We start from the raw sequence: 22,987 nt of genomic DNA, 5'->3' as shown, positions 1-22,987 counted from the left end.
CGAACTAGTTGCGGCAAAATGTAGATAAATAAGTTGAGATTTTGTAGCGCACTTTTAAAAGAGCAGGTAACTGCAGCGTTCTCCCCCCCCCTATAGGTTCTGAGCGTTAATGAAAATATTTCTATGATGGACCTCCAGGACTCAAGAATGAACAGCGTCTCTAACCTGCAGTCTGTGGGGGACATGCTCAACTCTCCCCAGGCCTCACTTGCCGGGTTCGGTGGCCTTGGTGGTGCTGGAGGAGGCCTTGGAGGTCAGCTGCGTGCCGGTGGAGGGCGGATGTCGGCCGGCTCGGGTGGATCCAGCGTGTCCGGCGGCCTGCGACTAAGCCAGCTGAGCCAGACGGGGACTGCCACCGACTCGCTGTCCCAGCAGCAGCAGCAGCAGGCCGCCGCACTCCGCTACCCACTCTCCTTCCAGAACCCTCTGTTCCACATGGCCGCAGACGGTCCTCAACTCCAGCGCCAGCACAGCCGTGCTCAGGTGCCTCCACCCCTCCTGCTGGCCCCAGAGCCAGACTCCTCACATCCTGCGTACTTGCCACAGTTTGCCCGCGGCGCCTTCTCCCGAAGCGAAGACCTCTCCACGCTCAGACCTGGACCACACCTTGGCCAGCCCAGCATCGTCCACTCCCACAGCTACAGCGACGAATACAGCCGGGGAGATTACGCCCGACGGCAACTCTCTATGCACATGCAGGTACGACTTTGTTTCTTTATTCTAAAGAGAAATTGCCAAAAGAATAGTTTGCAGTTTCAGTTAATTGCTCCTCTCTTGCTCACATGTCAGGAAAACCTCCAGCAGCAGCAGATGATGGGCATGGCCTCACAGACAGGTACATCTCATTCCTCGCTCGCCTCACCTCCCACCACTGTCCAGCCTGTCCGTCAGAGCTCCATGGCTCCGCCTCCCACACAGCGCATGAAGTCTCAAACCTCCCATCAGCTCTCTGTGAGCTCAGCCGCCGGTGCCACGCCCCCCAGCAAGACCAGGCCTCAGAGCGGAAACCTGCTCCAGTCTCCTGAGTCGGGCTTCGGTGGCAGGCAGCAGGGCCCACGGCAGCAGCTGTCCGTCAAGGATAACACCGCCCCCGGCCTTCCTCATCAGCACAGCTCCACCCGTGAGAGCCAGGGATCTCAAGGTTCTCAGGGGGGAACACCACAGTCAACGCAGCAGTTGCACAAGGAGCGACAACACTCGCAGCAGCACTTACTCAAGCCTTCCATCAGCAAACAGGTGCTCAGCAGGTTTACACAAAATAAACATCATTATGTGAAATTAAGTCTGGGGTATTGTTTAAACATTATTTACAGTTCATTAAAAACAGGAAAAGAATATAATGTGCAATTGAGAACCAGCACAAATATTCATTTGTATTCACACTCTGGCAAAATACAAGTCCCATAAAACAAAAAAGAATTGTAATAACAATTAAACTTATTTATTTAAGCACATCAGCTTTTTCTAAAATTTTCATCCTGTTTTCAGGGCTCATCCCCCAACACTCTGAACCCGCCCACCCCTGCCTCAGAAAGAACAGTCGCCTGGGTGTCCAACATGCCACATCTTTCCGCTGACATCGAGAGCTCACGCATCGAGAGAGAAGATTTTAAACTTAAGGAGTACTCCAAAAGCATGGACGAGTCTCGTTTAGACCGGGTATGTTTCTCTCACGTTACTGCACCAGGAGCAACAAGGAAACACATTCGATAATAAACAGTAACAGTGTTATACCAAAGCCTTAAAGTATGTGCACACCTGAACATCAGCTGAACTTTTCATTCCTATAATAAGCTCCGCTCTTACAGGAAGGTGTTCTGCTAGATTGTGGAGCATGTATGTAGTAAAGAAAAGCTCTTCTGGTGAAATGTTTATCATCATATAACGTCAGCTTCACCCTGACATAACCGAATTAGCAATTTCAGCTACAGTTTCTAGCTAAGTGGATTTGGATTTGTCGGTGTCCACACTTTTACTATTGCTGAGATAAATAGCAGGAGCAGAACTTTAGCTAACTCAGGTTATTTAGCTGGCTCGGTGTGAGAGAGCAGATGCTGGCTAACGCTAAGCCGTCAGCGTGCCATATGTATCAGTGCTATAGTTAGACACCAGTCTCCATCTGCCTGCAATTTAAATTCTCCCAAGAGCCGAAACTACCGGGCTGAGACTGTTTAGCAAGCTTTGACCAGCCTGAAATATTATACACACACACACACACACACACACACACACACACACAGCTCAAAACATACACTTCATTAAGTTTGCTATGATAAACTGCGAAACATTTGGAACATGGAACATCACAGTCAGTGATTTCCTGTTGAAATCTGTTTGTGAAATCTGGTTGATTGAACAAAAAGAAACTAAGAAGTCATTCAGAATTGCTTAGATTGATCAGAAGGTGTTGATGAATTTTCTAAGCATTGACTGCTTCAGGATGATAATTCTGACTTTGTTAATTGATTTCCTGTATGCCATTAGAGAGAGAGAGAGAGTGAGAGAGAAAGAGAGAGATGATGGCAGATGTTTTCTATCCTTTCTTAAAGCTCCTTAATGCCTGGGACAGGTGCTCAGGAAATGCTGTTATGTTCATCACCTCTACAACAGATGGTGCTGTGGCTCATCTATGAATTATTTAAGTGACAGATGAATGAAATGAACCTGAACGGTCTTTTGGAGTAAATAAACTTGAGGAGGAAACTGCATTACATCACTGTGGTGCAGGTGTTTATTCTTCACCCACTAGCAGATATCTACACCCCGATCAAATGACTTGGTTATAGCGCTAATGAGCAGATGTACACTCAGACATGTAGTGTAAAGAACTTAAACACCATCTGTGGAAAGAAAAACTTTCTTTACAAACATAGAACAGCATAAGAGGCTAAATATGATCAATCAGAACAATAGAGTTTAGCAGTCAGTCCTACTCGCACCTGCTCCAAGCGGGTCTCAAACCTGGGTCTCCAGCATGGGAGGTGGGCGCTCTAACAAGGAGGCTAAAGACTGCAAGCCTCTAGCGTCAGTCGCTAGTTCACCTCTTAAGATCAGGGGAGTGAGGTTTACCTGCAGAGCACCTACCGCTGTCCTCTGTTACACTCACCCCCCTAAACCTTACTCCCATTCGGGTCACGGCACCAATGTAACCCCCATGGGTCCTACTCACACCCCCTCCAAGTGGGTCTCGAATGCGGGTCTCCAGCATGGGAGGCGGGCGCGCTAAGAAGGAGGCTAAAGACAGCAGCCTCTAGCGTCAGTCGCTAGTTCACCTCTTGAGATCAGGGGAGTGAGGTTTACCTGCACAGCACCTACCACTGGCCTCTGTTACACTTGGACCCCTAAACTCGGCTAATTTACTCAATGAATCTTAAACAAGTTTTTATCATACGTTTTGGTTGATGATGTTTTTCCTCTCAGTTTTTATTAATTATTTAAATCATATGATCCAAAAAAAAAACTGGCATACAACCAACCGTATTAGCAACCGTATTAGCACGTTAAAGTTTCACTTTAGCTTTCATGAGCCTGTAAAGTTTAAACAGTCCAAAATACTAAAAGGCAAAATCTACCTAATAACTAAAACTCTTCATGATTTGCATCTGATGCAGGTACGGGAGTACGAGGAGGAGATCCATTCCCTGAAGGAGCGTCTGATGATGTCCCACCGCAAGCTGGAGGAGTACGAGCGGAGGCTAATCACTCAGGAGCAGCAGACCAACAAGATCCTGCTGCAGTATCAGAGCCGGCTGGAGGACAGCGAGAGGAGGCTGAGGCAGCAGCAGATGGAGAAGGACTCCCAGATTAAAGGAATAATCGACAGGTAATACAAAAAAGATATGAATCGAGAGGCAGGTACGGATCATTTCCACTAACTCAGGTTTAGGAGTTTCCGCTAGCAGTAGCAATAAGAGTACAAACTACAGGTAAATAAATAAAGATCAGGTTTGTCTCATGTTCTTATTACAAAAAGACAACGTTTAGCTGGAGTTTTACCTTGATGCAGCACATTGTCTGCGGATTGTTTCTGCCGACGATGATCTTGGGAGCAATAGTTGAAGAAATGTAGCAGCTACATACTGTTTACTCAGACGAAAAGAAAATCAGTAGCAAAAAAGTGTTCACCGCTTCATTAGTAACAATCTGCTGAAAAGATCAAGCAAACAAAACTAGCACACCTGATGAACCTTCATCTCACATGGAGGAATCATCATGAAGCAGGACAGAACAACACATTTGTACTTTTTGTCCATTTGTAGTTAACTTTGTCGACGGTGTAGGATAAAGTTTATAAATGTTAATTAATGCGGTAAATCATCGCCGGTTAAAGCTAAAGTTCTAAAGTGACCTGATTTATTCCACTTTCCAGCTGTTTATGTTCTCATCTGGATCATGAAATAATGGTTTGAAATCATCATGTTGTCTTATGGCATAACTTTCATTGCACGCGGTTATCATTTCCTGCTTCATGTTTCAATCTGTAAATGTTTATCCTCAGAACAGCGCTGCACTGCGACACAGACATACAGATATTACTTCTTTAAAACAGATATTAATTGTAAACAATGACATACATTATAAATCATAAAACATAGAGATGATAGTATTTAAGTCATTTAGTATGAAATGCTTATTTTGCTTATTTGGTGAAGAAATGAATTGTTGAATTATAGTGTGTTATTTATACAACAGCTTAGATTGATTAATATGATCGATTTAATTAGTCCACTGTATAGTAAATATACCAATCAGGCATAACATTATGACCACCTGCCTAATATTGTGTTGGCCCATCTTTTGCTGCCAAAACACCCCTGACCCATTGAGGCATGGACTCCACTAGATCCCTGAAGGTGTGCTGTGGTATCTGGCACCAAGATTTTAGCAGCAGATCCGTCAAGTCCATGAGCCTCCATGGGCCCCACCTTGCAACTTACAGGACTTAAAGGATACTTTTGATAGATACTGACCACTGCAGACCGGGAACACCCCACAAGAGCTGGAGTTTTGGAGATGCTCTGATCCAGTGGTCTAGCCATCACAATTTGGCCCTTTTGGTCAAACTCGCTCAAATCCTTACACTTGTCCATTTTTCCTGCTTCTAACATCAACCGTGTGGACAAAATGTTGACTTGCTGCCTAATATATCCCACCCACTAACAGGTGCCATGATGAGGAGATCATCAGTCTTATCCACTTCACCTCTCACTGCTCATAATGTTATACCTGATCGGTGTATACTGTTGTCTGGAACATGTAGAATTACAGAATTTCCAAAATATTAATTTATAAAAATTAAACAGATATTTTTTCAGTGTATTGCCTTTTATCTGTTTATTTGTAATGTAACACAAGGATTTCTCAGACCAGTTCAAATAAAAACCTCTGCCTAGGGCTGAGCGATGGGATATAACAATCTATACGGATATTGTGATAAATTCTCATCCATTTTTTACACAATATTTCTCAAGAGATTGTGAATTATTTCATTTATTCCCTTAAATAATTAGTGTGATCGGATCATGATAGAATTGTGTACCGAAACCTTTCTAAGTCATTTCTCCTTGCTTCATTTTGAGATAATTCTATAAACATTTCAACTCAGTAAACAGTTTTCGTTGGAAGATTTGTCCATCATGATGCATATTGTGTCTTTGTGCCGTTCCACCTGATGTCCCACGTCTTCTCATTGTCTCTGTCTTTATCACCTGGAACTGTTTGTCTCTTGATATTTTATTTTTTTTCCCTTTTTCATTGCTGTTTTTCTAAACGTTATGTTTTTTAACAGAATAAAAAATGACCAATCATATTGTCTTATTGAATCCAGTTTTTTGTGATTTCATTATTTGTCCCTTGTGCATTTCATCATCTTGATCATCTCGATCATCTTTCCTACACACAAACACATGGTTTCTGAGCTCGTGAAGGTTTTGTGTTGTGTTGTCATGTCAGTAGTTTCCCATTTTGAAAACTTCCAGCTCTTAATCATCCAGCAAACCACTAAACAACTCAGTTTGTTTGTAAAGTGTCTATCAGGTTAAGTGCATCTATTTACATAACCTCATTATTTTCTTCTTAATATTGTAAGAAAAATAAAACGATGAGGGCGTCGAAGATCTTAAGTTTATTGCAGTGTAGCAGTGACAAAATACATGAAGTACTTTGGGTTCATCAGAGTCAGAAAGAACGCTCAAACATTTTATACAGTGTTTTTCCCGTGTGTAATTTAAATGAGTTTCACTTTCAATGTAAATTAGTGTAAGAACTGAGTATCGCCCAAACGGCCAGGAGATACTGTCGTCTAGCTGGATGTCCTTAAATGGTCATTACGGTCACATACACCTTGGCTAGGTATTGTTATAGGTGTTATCACCAAAATGGTCGGGCGATACTAAATAGTAATCACGGTCACGTATACCCTTTGTTCAGCAATGGTCCTTGATGTCTAGCTGCCGCTCTCATACTAATAATTGATTGGATTAAGAGTTGTAAATGTTTAGTAAGGCTGCTTTAAGCCAATGTAAAAATACCATACAGATAAACTGAATTGATGAGGCAGCCTGTAGTTTCTTACAATATCTAGAACCCGTTTATCATTTGGCTCTTGGTACCTGATACACTTTCCGAAAGAAAATGGTTCTTGAATTGGTGAAGCACAGGATTCTTCTTTTAATCTCCTCGGAGAGATGTACTCGTCTTCCACACACATGCATGCAGCAGGGATTTGGCTGAATGTGTGTCGCGATGATGTCACATGCCGCATCTCGGAACAAATCTGTGGGAAAATCTGCGTTGTTCGGAAAAATGTCAGGCTCCTCCGAGTATCACCGAGCCAATTGTTCTGAATGCTGCAGGAGTTGATCAAAAGGTTCGTTGGATGACTGACGCTTTGTAGCTTCTCCTAACACTTCTTGCTCAGAGGAACTTCTAGATTTTCTGAGAATGTCCTCCAGATGTATAAAATTCCAGTCGCTACTGAGTTGTACGTCACTCTCTTTTCTTTATATCACATCTGCCATGTTTTATTGCTCGTATTTCATTTTACTCAATATATTCTAGGATGGAAATAATAAAAGATGTCTGGATTTTTAATCATGTGTGTATGTGTTTGAGTTTGTGTTTTATAATAAAAACAAAATGACAGTATCTGGATCTAATTCAAATAAATAAAGAACATCAGAATGTAAGATATTTCAGGATTAAAATGATGATGTGATGATGAAGATCTAAAGGCAGTCCAGTTTACTGATGTCGGTTATTCCCCAGGGAATTTTGGAAGCTAATTGACGGGATTTGCGCGATTCTTACAGAAAAGAAGATGAGGGAGAATTCTTTCACGCACTTGCGATATTCATGATGTGTATTATTAGAAGTAATTTCCCATCTCTCTCTCTCTCTCTATCTCTCTCTCTCTCTCTCTTTCTGTCTTTTTTCCTCTGTCACGTGAAGACTGATGGCAGTGGAGGACGAGCTGAGGGTAGGGGTAGCATCAGAGCACAAAGCCAGGATGTTTGGAGATCAGGTCAGTGCTTTTGTTTTGTTCTCTCTCTCTCTCTCTCTCTCTCTCTCTCTCTCTCTCCCTCTCTCTCTCTCTCTCTCTCTCTTCTCTCCCTGTCTTCTCTCTCTTACGCTTATTTCCTCCGCTCTGTCCAGTTCTGGTCTACCGTCTGTGTGTCAGTGCCTCTGTTTTGTCTCCGTGTCGGTTTTGCGCTGCCCGTCAGTTCATTTGCCTGACAACGCTAATTATTTGCATCCTCAGCAGTGGAACCCGTTACCTGCTTTGCATATGGGTCGTGTCATGGCTGGATTCAGTGTCAGCGCTGTCGACTCATGTTCATGCACAAATTCGATTCTGAATCTATGAAATGAGTTGCTTTGGCATTTTGAGGCAGCGTGCGGCACAATGGGAAGAGTCGGAACAAAGGTTCTGGCTAACCATGCAATAAGGGAACAGTGGGTACGTCCTAAATCGCATACTTCTGCACTATGCCGTAGATAGTGTAGTATAAATAGTGAGTTTACACTGAAAACTCCAACAAGAAGAAGATGCACTTATTCAACCAAAAAATCCAAGTGTTGGACACTTAGTGCACTCATTGCTTGCACAGAGAAGCCTTTATTATCGCCACACATACATTACAACAGAGTGGAATTCTTATCTTCTCATATTCCAGCTAAGGAAAGTGGGGTCAGAGCGCAGGCACAGCTATGATGCAGTGCCCATGGAGCAGAGAGGGTTAAGGGCTTTGCTCAATTGCCCAACAGTGGGGCTTGAACCACAATCAACAACCCAGAGCCTTAACCACGTGAGATACCACTGCCCCAAAGAGGGCGGAGCTACAAGGCAGGTAACTGTGACTCCACAGTTAAACACTAGTGAGGAGAGCAGGATTTAACCATGACATTGTTAGCCACATCAGTGTTTAGATTAATTTCCTCTTCAGGATACAGGGCAAACCTCCGAGTGTCAATCCTTTACCGCTTTATCTTTCTGAGCTTCTCCAGTCATCTTCTCATTGGTTAACCCCCATCTTCCACCAAAGCTTGTCTTGTATATATCTTCCTTACATCCTGAGAAATGGACATTTTATTGGCCTCAGTACCAGAAGGGAAATAGATCCACAGCCTGGTCCTATTACATCTCACCCTGTAATACACAAACTCAGGGTTCTTAATTAAGCTCAGTGGTTGGTTATGTTAGAAATAAACCACCTGGTGTGGTGGTGAGATGAAATCAGATCGTTGCCTTGAAGAATAAAACCTCTAGTCTGTTCTCAGAAGCAGCCGCAGGGTGAACAGGCAGAATCCTGGTTCTGCAGGCAGTGATGCAGTCTAGCGCTCCTGCTGTTTCACCATTCAGCTGAGAATCTTTCCCACAAGAGCGAGGGATTAGCTGCAGCAGAGGCTTATCCAGAGTCAAAGGGAAAGAAGGCGTGCAGCGAAGCACGGGCGAGATCTCGGTCGGAGGAAGATGAAGACATGAAGAGCCTACATGATTAAAAAAACCCATTTTGTTCATGTTTGATTTTACCTCGCCATCCTTCAAGACATCCTCTAAGGAGACATTTAGACCTAATGTTTTGTTTAATCCACCAAACGAGACCAGGAATCCAGGCATAATGTGCTTTATATCATTTATGGAAAGCTCTGGACTATTCTTTGCTAATCCCTCAACAATAATTGTCAGATAAGTCTAAAGTAAACATATTTCTGCATCCCACATAATGCCGTAAACAGGCTAATAATCAGTTCTCTTGAAATTATTCACACTTACTTAATGACAGGTAGAACGAAATAGAATTTATTCAGTATACTAAATGCACTGATTTTGATTTTGATCTTAACGCAGGACTAAAAGAGATGCCATAACAACAACGACTGGCCACTTGGATTTTGCATAAATAGACAGATAAATAAATTGTCCATGGAGAAACTTGAGGATGTGGAAGCCCAGGACAGGCAGATGTTCCTAAAGACACTGTTGGGTCCATAATTTGGTGTTACTGGCGAGTAACCAGGTAAAAGTAAACAGGTAAATGGCTAAAAGCCTGAGTTAGGTTGGGAAAACACTGGACGAGGATGATTCAGTTTCAAGGCCAAGATTTATACAGCAAGTCAGGACTGTGTAATAGGTCACAGGTGAATATGCCTAGCAGTCTTCAGGGTCAGACCTCTGTAGGGGTAGTATGAAGGCTTATCTAAAGGCTCCTTGCAGTTGAAGCAGTTGCCCTTTGGGGAGGGTACTATTACCAAAGGTAAAAATCCAAGGTGTTGAGCAAATTGCTTAAAGGGTTTGAAGGGGACATGGTTAAGAACTAGTTTTGCTTCAGGTAGCTGAGGTTTGTTTTGCCTTTGTAGGCAAGCACAATTATTTTAAGTGGTAACTCAGTGGCTAGAAGCTTAGACCATGGACCTGAAGGTTGTGTGCTCAAGTCCCACCACTGCCAAGCTGGTACCCCTGGATCCTTGAGCAAAGCCCCTAACCCTCATCTGTTCATTTGTGTAAAATAAGATGCGTGTAAGTTCTGGATAAAGGCATCTGCTAAACACTATAGATGAAAATTTAACCAGATGAAAGGAAACTAGCAGTAGAGTAACGTGGGAGAACAGGTGGGAGATCAGTTTCAGGGGGGAGAACTACCAGCAGTAGGTTCCAGTAGATCATTTTTCAGAAGACAAGGAACCTCTGTGTCCAGAACTACCCCAAGATTGCTTGTGATCCAAGAATTCCCCTGTCTCAGTCTTTCTGGGATTTAATTTCAGTTGATGAGCTGTTACGAGATGTCCACCAAACGTCTATAGGCACTTGAGTCCACTTCTTTTCTTAAAGTCTTAGGGGGTAGGGATTGATTAATGCAGGTTGCAGTTGCTTTCACATTATTGTCTTTTGGTACCAACACTCAATCCGTGAAGAATAGTGCTTTTGGGATACATGCCATTTCATCATGCAGGATTGTACCTGCAAACAAGGAGGTGCTCTCTTATAAGAAGCTGTCCATGCACTGATGTTCTCACAGTCTGCCAGCAGTAGCATATCTTAATGAAAGTGAGGAACAGAAACAGGAGGTAACATGAGGAATGAAGTGATAGCGTCACACCACATCATGCAGACCACATGAAACCCAGACCAGCACTTTCAAGCAGGGATGGGATCTCTAGATGCAAAAATACACCAGAGAATCTCCAGTGTGTATCTTGATGAGACCTTCGCATGTTCTCACTGAGAATCAGCAAAAATTTCCAATGCAACCTTCAACCATCCATCGTCATTTCCATAAACACACGTGATCGAGCGCTACAGCTTTTCTCTGCATGTGCCAGTGTTTCCATGCTAGCTTTGAAATACTAGCTCTGTGAATCCAAGTGGCTAAATTGTGTACAGGCGTTTTTTAATTTATCTATATGTTTGTGAGAGTGACATCACAATTCCAGTGTGACAAATAATGTATATCTCCTACAGCCCTGGCTGATTCCATGGATCTTTTCTTAACCACTTGTCTCTGTTCTTCATGCTTTTTTATGGTCGATCGCCGGTTCTCTTTTCCTCGACTACCTCTACAGGAATGGCATGCACGTGTGCTTTTGTGCATGCGTTGTAGGTGTGTAGCTTGGCCCTTCACTTCTGTTTAAGTCTGTAGATCTTGGTATTATCCTTACTTTAAATTTGAGTTCATCTTTTACAGCATGCTGGCTGATAATCTACCACAGAACGATCATTGACTTTATTTGTTAATGAACACGTCTTTCTTTTTTTCCTGCAGATGTTTTACTCTTTGTCAGTATTTTTATGTTTGTGTGTGTGTGTGTGTGTTTTTGTGTTATCTGAAATATGTGTGTTGTACGTGTATGTGTATATATATATATATATATATGTGTGTGTGTTTGTGTTTGTGTGAACCCAAACCGGGAGACACATTCCTCACATCCTGTACCTCCTCCTCTTTACTCTATTCACACCTAAACCTTTACTCACCCACCATCACACACACACACACACACACACACACACACACACACACACCTTTTCCTCTGCTGTTTCTCTCTCTCTCTCTCACCTCTCCTGGTGTGTTGATGAGATACGGTGATTTCTCTTAGGGGAGGCGGCAATCCATCCTAGTGCAGCCCCGTCTCGCGCCCGTCCCTCCTCGAATGCACAGGTAATGAAGCAGCTGAGTGTGAGCCACCCGCCAACCACCCACCCTACCAACCACCCACCCAACTACACCAACCAACCTCGCCTGACCTGTGTGTGTGTGTGTGTGTGTGTGTGTGCTCCATTGTCGTCATACACCAGTATACATTCACAAAAAGTTCACGCTTTAAAAAAAAGTCGTTCTTATATGCTAGAAGTGATACATTACCTCACATAATAATTACCACATACGCCTAATATCTCCACAAAAAAAGAGGAATTTTTCCGACCTTTCACGGTGCTGATGTCCGGAAGATCTCCAGCATCCACGCTGAAGGCTCACGTCTCCCATTCCATCTCATTCAGCTGTAACCTTCAGGGTCCAGACCACTGCATTTAGATGCTTTTGTCATTCGTGGGGTGCATTTCTGACATTACTGTCCACAATAGCATGCACATATGCTCTTGTTCTCTTCTTCTTATGGACGACACACACACACTCTTCACACCCACTCAAGTCTGATAATATACATGTCAGTGGTGGAAAGGGTGCAGAAAACAGTGTAGTACTGTATATTCGAATCAGATGTTTAAGAGTTGCATTCGATCTTCAGTATTATAAGGGCCACATATTTGTGTAAGTACATTTAAAGATGTTGCATTGATTGTTTCGTGGTAGAAGAACTGGCTGGCTCACTGAAATTCACATAAACATAAGAGCCCTATTTTCGCGAAGTGCCCATATAGCCGAGTGGAGAGTGGTGTAATTGTAGAAAAGCGGTGGCGTTGGAACAAATCTATTAAATGGTCTGGTTTTAAGGGTTATGCAATCAAATCAACTCCTCTAATTCTCCGGATTTAACATGGATTTTACATAACTGGCTGGCTCTCCACACTTACAGTCAGTGTCAGGCTCTGTTTGGCGTCGGACTAAATATAAAGACGGCATGAGGATTGTTTTAGTCGTAGAAATAACTGTCTGGTTCGATTTTGGTGACCATTAGAACAATAACTGGAAAAAGGGGGTGGAGCTAGACCAAGTATACAGAGTATTCGGTAATGGAAATGACCTGATTTATGTTATGAATGTCATGTTTTCTATCAGTGCAGACCGTAACATGGTCAAGAGAGGAGACCTCATCCTAAAAAGGGGTGGGGTTTAAATAAACCAAGAGGTGACTGATATCCAATCAAATCAATGACCACTGGACTTTACACAAGTTTATTGTATATTTAAATACTTTTATAAGGGTCCATTAAAGTGCATGTGGTAACCTGGTGAAAAACAGAGGGACAAAAAGAACTGTGACCGTCAGCACTGGTGTAAGAAAAAGGGGTGGAGTTTCGATCAATATAACTTTCTTTTAATTTACTTTGCAGGGACGGTTACAGCTTATCCCTGAGCATTCTTCTGCTGCTTTCATTTATCCCCACTTCCCTCCATGTGCCTTTATTATGGTCCTGTCTCTACCCTGTGATTGGTTGGTTACCTCAATGCGCTCACCTTTTCCATGTCTTACTGGTTTTCTTCTTTTTTCCACTGTAATTATGGGTCCTCTTTTTTATTTTTATTTTTATCGATGAACCAAATTCAGAACAACTACAAATGACAATCTGAAAATAAAATAAAATGCTAGTTAGCAGACATATAAGCTAGCTTTCCACCACTGCTACACACACAAACACACACACACAAACACACACACACACACACAGGGCATGTGCTATGATTCAGGGTGGGAAAGGTTTCATTACCACGCCGTCATCTACTTCACCACAACTCTCTGAACTAGATGATTGGAATTCTGGGAAATCTCCGTATCCGTCTCAATCCTGCCCGGACCGGGTCGATGATGTGCATTGCATGTGTGTGAGTGGACGTTGGTGTGCGTTCGTGTTCGTACAGCTTGTGCACTCGTTGTCCGGTGGTCCGAGCGACGCTGTGTTGGTGGAAGTGTTGTGCTGTTGCTTTGCTTTGAATTGGAGAGGAAATGGGAGTTTTCCATATTCCGGGAATGTGTGTAAATTGGGGTAAAGAAATGTGGGTTTGTGTGTTTATTTTTATGTTTGTGAAAATGCTTTAAAGGTCTCCAAGCCTTTTCTTTATGTTAATATCTGACTATTATATCCAAAGATTTGACTTCTAACTAGCAGAGAACTCCGGCTCGCCACAGGAGATGTCATCTGTGGACTCCTCGGTCACAATTTGTCCAAAGTTAATGACCCTCGTATGAGCTGTAATTAGGATCCCAGTTGATGACTAATCGAGCTCTGACAGAGATACATCCTTCACTCCTGTTGTCCTCATCAACCAGCATCTCCTTGTCGTTAGTGTCACCCGTAGCTCCCTGCACACAGGCTCATGTGGAATTTTGCCTCAATTCCTTCCATTCTCGAGCATCATGTCAAAGGTTCTGATTGAGAAGAGAAAACAAATTGTTTCATTCTGTTACAAAATATATATATAAGCATACCTAAAAATGTCATTTGACATCAGTGCTGCACTTTCGTTCAGACTGGGTTATGTTAGCAACACTTGCTTCTTGCTAATGTAATAGTCTGAAATCGAGCATCATTTTAAAATGTGTATTAAAGCAAAAAAAAAAACCTCATTCTAAAAGTCGTGCCACGAAGTTCAAGATCAAATTCCAAAATTTCTACAAGTGACCATATGCTTATCTGACCGCTGTGTGACACGTACACACTCACTGAAACAAGATCGCTCATTCTTCATCCTGCGATAAACATGAATAAGTATGCTGACCATTTCCGACACCACGCAGACCAGTCTTTTCATGCTTATGACATGTTTATCTCCTGTAATAAACACTCTTATGTACTGTAGCTTTGAGATTGAAGATGATTGCAAGTGTTGTTGATCTTTATCAGCTCCTTTAACTCAGATGTTTCCTTTCTTACCTGCCATAATCCAGACCTCACTGAGAAAGGACCGAACTTGACGACACGCTCACTAAACTTGTTTTATATAATAAATGAACTCTGGTTTGGGCTTCACCTGTGTAGGTAAGAATAGAGGATAAGGCCAAAATACAATGTTTTGTATTAAAATATGTATATTACACACACGCTTCTTCTTTTTTTTTTACCAGCATAGAGAATAAGATTTAAATTGATATCACATTTTTTGATTGTCCACGTCTTATAGCAAAGGCTATTAATGATAGATTTGTAACACATTGATATGATCAGGCTTGTGTGATATAAGGATTTAATCATCTCTACACAACATTACACAATTGGGTTACAGAGTAAAATATCTGCCATGTCGAAATCTGATTTTTAAAATGATTAAGTTGAAAATGTGCTGTTGTGTATTATTCTAAAAACCCACAGTTGCCACTGCCAACAAGCAGTTCCCGACTGCACTGCTAAATCAGAGAAAACCAATATCTCACAAGCCTGGACATGACCTAAAAATATTCAAATATTACTATAAAAGAAACCCTCAAATGCTTAAGCATAAATTTAAGTAAACACACAAAGCATCTGTCTGGTACAAATATTAAACATGAATCTTAAAAAGTGCAAAAGTTTCCAATTCCTGTTGTCACTGTGCTCCGAATGTTTCTCCGTTTTTTATATCAAAATATATAGCTGTAGTATGGTGTAATATTGTTACAGAAAATTTGAAACGTAATTCACTCTGGCCAGACAGATCTGAACAGACCCTGGAGCTTAAACAGTACTTTCTCAATTACAGCGGTGTCCAGAGGTCTGAGTCCACTACCAAGAAACAGCACTCCTTTTTGTTTTTAATAGTAACTCTATAAAGTTCACTGCACTATTTGAAGCTATATAAGAATCATCGTCTAGATCAAATGGGTCACGCTCATGTTTTCATAGAGTCAACAAGCAGGGGTAAGAAATGAAAAGCTGAGAAATGACCAGGACAAGTGGTTAGATCTGATGACACACCTGTAGTCTAACAGTACCTAAGCTACCCATATGAACAAAACCCACAAAATCAACGTTACTGCTAATCATTTAACAATCCATCACAAACTTTTGGACATAATGTGCCAGAATTCACTCCATCATTCCCACCCGCAACTCTCAAAGTACACTCTGACCAAAGAGAGGCCAAGACCAAACCTTACCTAAGTATAGTTTAAAACCCTTTAGTTCCATATAAGATATTCTCACTCCTGGCTGGCTCACCAATCTATATCATCAGATTCAGTCATCCAGCAGAATTAAAAAAAAAAAAAAAAGTTTTTTGTTTTAGTTCAGAGGCATTAGTAGTAGTTACGGATGCATCATGACAACTCCTGAAGTAGGCAAGACGGAAAGCAAGACAAAATAAAGTGGTTCATTACACCTAACCAAACATGCCAAATGACCAGAGTAAATCTTAACTTAAAAATCCAGTAAAATCCAGAGTGAAATATACATTTAGCCATACAAGATCCTGTGGAAATTACAAAAAAAAATAAAAAATACAGAGTTTGTTTGTCAGTTTGTTCAACCCGCACACTTATAATAATATGCAATTAAAGGCTCCAAGGTCACTCTACACTGATACAAATTAGGCCATTATCTAATATAACTGAAGCACAGTGTATTTAACTACGATCTATGATATAACCTTTGAGCTGAGTTTTGACTTTTGGCTCAAAATTGAGTATCCTCACTCCTGGCTGGCTCGCCAGTCATTTTTTTAGTGTACTAAATTATAGTATTGTGGCCAAAAGAGGTCTAAACCACAGGATTTAATTTGGCATCTAATTTGGCATTTTATAAACTAGTCTGTATTTTATTCCAGAGATGTGTGTGTTAGTTTCAGCTTGGACCAAAACAAAGAGCCCAGTGCATCACTAACAGTGTTTGTTTTAAAAACAGTTCTTGTTAGTGGACTTATAACCTTGGCCCCTACTGTATAATATGCTTGAGTGGGTGGAGGAGTCGATTGCACAGCTAAACCATCAACATTTTTGGATTTTAAACCCCATTTTTTCAAAATCTAGAGTTTAAGATTTTCTCTGTGAGCGAGTGCTTTTAATCTTTGCCATTGGTCTTAGTGTAATATTTATCGCACCACATGACGTTGCTGTCTCGTCTGCACAGAGCAGCGTTGGGAGAGGAGGGGAGTGGAACCGCTCGACTGACCTTGTATTTCAACCCCAGATTTTTAATCCCTCCCTCATCCCTCTCTCTTTTTCTCTCTTTCTCTCCTTCTCTCTCGATCTCTCTCTCTCTCCTGTTTTTTCTCTCTTTCTATGTGCCTTTTCATTTCTCCCTTCTGGAGCATTTTTATGGATGTTTCCCATACCTCGGCCGTGTAACTCATACTCCTCTTTTTTCCCTTCCCGCTACTTTTCCCATCCCTTTGTGACCTTATCTGTCCATCCCTCTTCTTTTCTTTTTCTCTTCTTCCCTCTCGCCTCCTGTCTTCTTTGACTCTGAAACTTCTGCATCATTTTATCCTTTTTTGTTTTCATTCCTCCTTCTATCTTTTCGTCATCCACTTTCTGTCCTCCAAACGCTCCTTGTGTCCTTTCTTTCCTCTATTTTCTCTCCCTCCCCCCCTTCTTTCTTTCTCTTTGTCTTGCTAGGAAGAGCAGCTTCCCTCCCTGGGTTCTCCAGACCCCGGTGTGAGTGTTGGCGGAGGAGAAATGAGCGCCGCTCCTGCCTTTGGAGTCTCTCCCTCGGACATCTCCTCCGACAACCCGCCCCAGAACGGAGGCCCGTCCCCCAAAGTAGCTTCTCCCGCCCACTCCCCACTTCATACGCACCTCGGCCGGAACGGAGAGATGTGCGCCAACCAAAAAGCCTCTATGGCAAACGGGACCACAACAACATCAAACATGGGAAGCGGATTAGAAGGAGGGGGAGCAGGTCTCTAACGGCGCTACGCCGATCCGAGTGAAGATCGATAACATCCCTTACTTCTGCCCTTTTTCATCGGTTTTTCCTGCATGAGGCACATCTATATTGGGAGGCGCTCATCCTTATACCATCCACACCAAACTACTAAAGGGCTTTCCGGTGGATGGATCGAATTTCCTTTTGACTAATGTAAAAAAATGACTTTTCCATCGTATATTCCTCTGGAATGACATCATATGGTGGTGTCCAGTGAACCAAATGTGGGTGACTCTTGTGAATGATCTGAATTCCTGAATTTAAGTTTTTTTTTGTTTGTTTTTTTAAACAATCAGCCGGTTAACTGACCTCTTGAGTGCTGTGTGAAACAAAAAGACATATAATTCTCTAAAAAAAAAAAAAACAAAGTGGGTAAAAGGTCTAAACCTGTTCAGAAAACGCCAGCTTTCAAGGCCTTCTGAAGCAGATCCGCTCGTATTGTCATGTCGTCTGGCTTCCTTAGTGCCTTCTCTGCATCCTTCAACAGGGTTTTCAAACAAGCAACAGAATAACGATCTCGACAACATGGTCCCATTTCGCATCACGCGTCTCGCTCGTTCACGTTAAAGTGACTTGGACGATATTGTGATCCGGAACAGGGAAACATTTTTTCTTTCGAAAGCAGAAGAAGTGGTTTCCTTTTTTTATTTATTTTTATTTTTTTTTCCAAACATCACGCTTAATGAGAAGTACTCTTGGTCTTCGATTTGAAATTTGAAATGAAGGAAGCTGCCTCAGTAGACTTGCTGGACTTGTGCAATGTTTTTCTCTTCTCAATCTCAGAACCTGTGTGTGATCAACTGGTGCTAAAGATTAAGAAACAAAAAACAGTCAGATATCTGTGTCTCATAGCACTGCCTCCCATTAACCTTAACCCAAACCCTTCCCTCCCTTCACCCCCAGCTCCTTGGTGTCCATTTGTCTTGCCATGTTGTTCATTACTCCCCTGAATGTTCAGTGTTTCATGAATGCCTCGTGAGGTGGTCTCTGTCAGGATGTCTTCATATCAAAAACACTACAGTAGTCCAATAACAGAGGGACTGACCCTCTTGTTTGCTTTTTTTTTCTTGTATTTTATTAATAACTGCTCCCTCTGCTGTAGGGTTTGACACAGGGAACTAATAAGTGACGTGTTTCAACTTTAATTTATTAGGGTTTTTTTGAAGGAGCTCAACATTTTCAGCTGTAATTATACAGAGGTGCCAATACTCACTGTCCTAAACACATCAACCTTAATGTATGACAATGGATGGAACGGCTACGGTTTTTTTCCAGGTCTACACCAAGCATCAGCATGAAAGTCTGGTGAAACTTTATTTACTGCAGATTTGTAACCGATGTGAAAGAATTCTCGGTTTTTGTTGGCTCACAACGCTGAGGATCATGAGTTCAGAGGTCAGTTTTGACCTTGATAAAGTCTTTTGCAATGTAAGTGACCACTTCCAAAAGCAAACGCTCGTCTTTCCTGTCCTCCGTCCTTTCCCCTTCGGTGAACTGGCTTATTTCGCATTTGCTCTGAGCACTGATTCAACTAGAAATACCTTGGCAGAGTTTAGCAAAGATCTCCCTAGCTACCGTAAATATTGGCACCTCTGATCTATGATTACGAACCTTAACGAATGCGCACAAGCGTACAACAATTCTCTACCTTATATTCTTCTACACCGTACACAATCACGTCACATCCGTGTCTGCAGCTATTTTCCGATGTCTCGTGTCCGTTTTATTCATGTTATCATGATAAACATGTTTATACTGTCACAATCAAGACCTGGCTTATCCGATGCAGCAGGCTTTGAAATGTCTTTTGTAACTCATTTTGTTGTAAGCCTTTAGGCCTTATAGGACTCATGCTTGTGATTGGAAGCACTCGATTCGTGTTGATTGTAAAAAAAAAAAAAAAAAAAAAAAAAAAAAAAAAAATAGATGCACTAATATAACGAATATGGAAAGAGGGTTCGGATGAACTGCACAATAAGAGAAGCGTCAATATCTTGAACTGTAACTCTAAAGCTTAACTTTGAGTCTAGAGAAGAGAATGGACTGATTACCTTCTGTTTCCCCGAGAGCCTTTATGTAATCTACGGCTAGCAAGTTTTTCAAATTTCAGTAATAAAAACAAGGCGTCCTTAAAGACACTGTTGAAGGAACATGGTCTACAGGGTCTCTGGTCGGTGATATACCTCAGCTCCAGGAATAAGAGACTCAGGTAAACATTCTGCTTCACAGCTTAGCGCAGGGTAGTCGGTCCATCTCTTCTCTAAGAAGTAGCAGTGATTTCTTCGCCCCTTCTGCATCCCTATTTTTTTTTTCTTTGTATCCCGTCTCTCTCCCACCAGCCAAGCGCACAGCTTTGTGGAGGACAATCTGGAATCTAATTGGACGCCTCAGCTCGGACCATCCCCGGGATGGCGCGGCTATAACGCCAGGGCGCTGTCTCGCGACTCGCTCGCTTGACACAGAGGAAACTGAGGCTCTGAAAACCTAAGAGCCCCAGGTGACCCCCAAAGACAACCTAGGTACCCTCCATCTCCTGCTCCTATTCCGACTTTTCTTCTCTAGGACCTTTCACAGCTTTCCGCCACAAAAGCGCTGGCGTCTCGGAGAGGCTTTTTCCGACTCGCGTACATGGGGAAGGTGTGTCCGAGGAATGTCTGCGTCTCTCCTTCAGACATTTGAGCAATGCTTGACAGACGCTTTACACGAGAACTACGTGAACATCTCATCCACATGCAGGGAAGGAGACGTTTCCATGTGGGTTTTAAAAAAAAAGGTGCTGTTTCTCTAGGACATGACATCTACAGATTCATTCTGCTCTCTCTCTCTTTCTTTCTTGCTTTCTTTCTTTCCTTCTGCGCTTTGCGAGTCTTTTCATCCGAGGTATTTAAATATGCATATAAATAAACAACGGCGAAACGAACCGATCGCACGTGTGGAGGACAGAAACGCCACATATTGTTTGTTTTTTTCTTTTCTTTTCCAATGCCACACTATCTCATCCGCTTCAGTTAGACTTTGACGTGAAGAGAAGGAAACACAAAACTGTTCGAAAAGCAAGTTCCTTTGGATTTTTTTGTCATTCTTAACCTGCTCCCCTTCTTTGACCTCATCCCACGTCGCAGTGATCTGCCTCTGAAACGCAACAGACGGATTTTTTATTTTTAATTACCAAGTATCTGATCCGGAAAACCCGGATGTGGAAGCGCGGCCTGTCGTTTATCCACGGTTCACCGGATTCAGAGAGAACTTTCACTTTGACTTAACTTTCTTCTGGACTTCACGGCAGGACAGCCTGGACACATTTTTTTTTTCTTCCTTCCTTCCTTTCTTTTTGTTTTGTTTTGTTTTTTTAAACAATTGCAGGTATGTATTGCAGTTGAAATAATGTTGTGCAGTGGGTGAATGTGTGTGTATATACAGTGTGTGTACAGTGTTTGTGTATATACTGATGTATGGGTATATATTATATGGACCGTGTACATACGATTTGTTTATATATGCATTGTACAGAATGTATTTTGTCCGAAAGGAGGAAACTTTTTCTTCTTTTTCTTTTTTGTTTTCGGAAAAAAATGAAGCGGCAATTACGAGGCAGGTGTCTTTGGAAGCACTTTTTTGCACAGACTTAACATACGGAGTCTGAGACGTATGATGCATCACCATTACGCTGCCACACACCTCGAGCTTGCACCCATTTTCTCATTGACTGGGGCATTTTGTAATAGTTTCTAGGTGACAAAGCAATGTTTGTATATATCTATATATTATCTATATACGGAATATAACGATATTTCTGATTGATTTACATCTTCATGGCTGTTGATTCTTACAGCTGGGTGTTTTCAGTGCTCCAGTGTGTGTGTGTGTGTGTGTGTGTGTGTGTGTGTGTGTGCGCGTGCGTAGGCTCGCCTTGAGCTGCAGACGAATCCGTTTATGAGGTCAAACCCCTGGAGATATTAACCGTCCCATTTTATTCTATTGACCTTTTGTACACCTGACACTATCTCTCCCTTCCCTGCGTTTTCTTCTCTTTCTTTTTTAAATCTATATTTATTTTTCTCCTTAATCCCTGGAAATGGATGGAGTTCCCATGATGTGCCTCCTTCTGCTAAATCTTCATTTGACTTTTGTCAGCCATAAGAAATTCATATCCATTCTCCTTGACAAGCCATAAGCCCCACCCCAAAAAAATTATCTTTTATGAAAAGGGCAGACATTTGGGGATTTAATTCTCTTCTTCTTTTTTTGTACATATATATATATAAATATATATATTAATGGAAAGAGTGATCCATTTGGAGTGTTGCTAATGTTTATGGATTTGTTATGAATGTTAATATTCTGGTTATTGAATTGTAATTATTATTATTATTATGATTATTATTATTATTATTATTATTATTATTAATGTAATAATGATTGGGATTGCTATTCTCATCCTTTAGTTTATTCAATGCTGTTGAAAATAATGCGTTCATTACCATCATTATTATTATTATCATCATAATTATTATTATTTTTTTTTTTTTGAATAAGCAGGTATTTATATTTGGGGGTGGGTGAAACATAGAGATGAAATTAATAAGATGAATACAAATAAATTCTTATCAACATAACGTAAAGGAGTCTGTATTGCCTTCTATCTATCTATCTATCTAGCTAGCATCTATCTGTCTGTCACATGAGTAAATCTCATGTCACACATCCAGCGAGTGACGACATTTCTGCTACACAAGCCACATCACTCAATGTTATCCACTATTTCATTTTGATGCAGTGTAGTAATATACACCAACCAGGCATAATATTATGACCACCTGCCTAATATTGCCAAACACTTTTGATAGATACTGACCACCGCAGACCGGGAACACCCCACAAGAGCTGCAGTTTTGGAGATGCTCTGATCCAGTGGTCTAGCCATCACAATTTGGCCCTTGGTCAAACTCGCTCAAATCCTTACGCTTGTCCATTTCTCCTGCTTCTCACACAAAATGTTCACTTGCTGCCTAATATATCCCACCCACTAACAGGTGCCATGATGAGGAGATCATCAGTCTCATTCACTTCACCTCTCAGTGGTCATAATGTTATGCCTGATCGGTGTATATTAATAATACGTTAAATATTACATTTACTTACCTGGTTTCTGGTGTTTAATTATACTGATTATATGATTATACTCGATGCTCTCTCTCTCTCTCTCTCCTGATTGGCTGACAGCTTTATCCTCTCACCTGAACTTCTTTTGTGTCTAAAGTTGAGGAGTGAAAACATTTGATGTACAGTATATCCGAGTTGCCGTAAGATGGATCTCACACCAATTCCAGTTATAGGCTTGATGGAGTGACTAGAACAGTTCAGTAATATCAATTTATTAAGGATGTTCTCTATTTTGTTAGACATCTACAGAGTTTATTGCAAAAACAATCAATTAAAAATAAAAGTCAGTCATGTTCCTTCATTATCACA

The 22,987-nt window shown here is 41.6% G+C and overlaps 1 protein-coding gene across 12 annotated transcripts in view; it reads left to right on the top strand.

Moving 5' to 3' along the window:
• The window catches only part of syngap1b (synaptic Ras GTPase activating protein 1b), a 124,547-nt gene extending 102,431 nt beyond the window's left edge, over window positions 1–22,116 (top strand). For 2 of the 12 annotated variants that reach the window (XM_058376685.1, XM_058376679.1), the window contains exons 16-22: window positions 97–699; window positions 790–1,236; window positions 1,489–1,659; window positions 3,612–3,823; window positions 7,450–7,522; window positions 11,596–11,657; window positions 19,855–22,113. In XM_058376685.1, coding sequence (XP_058232668.1) covers window positions 97–699; window positions 790–1,236; window positions 1,489–1,659; window positions 3,612–3,823; window positions 7,450–7,522; window positions 11,596–11,657; window positions 19,855–19,972 — 1,686 coding nt within the window. In that variant the 3' untranslated portion in view covers window positions 19,973–22,113. Of the gene's footprint in view, window positions 1–96; window positions 700–789; window positions 1,237–1,488; window positions 1,660–3,611; window positions 3,824–7,449; window positions 7,523–11,595; window positions 11,658–14,565 lie in introns of all 12 variants that reach the window. The other 10 variants (XM_058376689.1, XM_058376688.1, XR_009203314.1 and 7 more) reach the window with 9 other exon arrangements.
• The last annotated feature ends 871 nt before the right edge of the window (window positions 22,117–22,987 follow it).

This window comes from Hemibagrus wyckioides, linkage group LG23, assembly GCF_019097595.1.
Source record: "Hemibagrus wyckioides isolate EC202008001 linkage group LG23, SWU_Hwy_1.0, whole genome shotgun sequence".
NCBI lineage: Eukaryota > Metazoa > Chordata > Actinopteri > Siluriformes > Bagridae > Hemibagrus > Hemibagrus wyckioides.
This window is presented reverse-complemented; position numbering and strand designations above follow the sequence as displayed.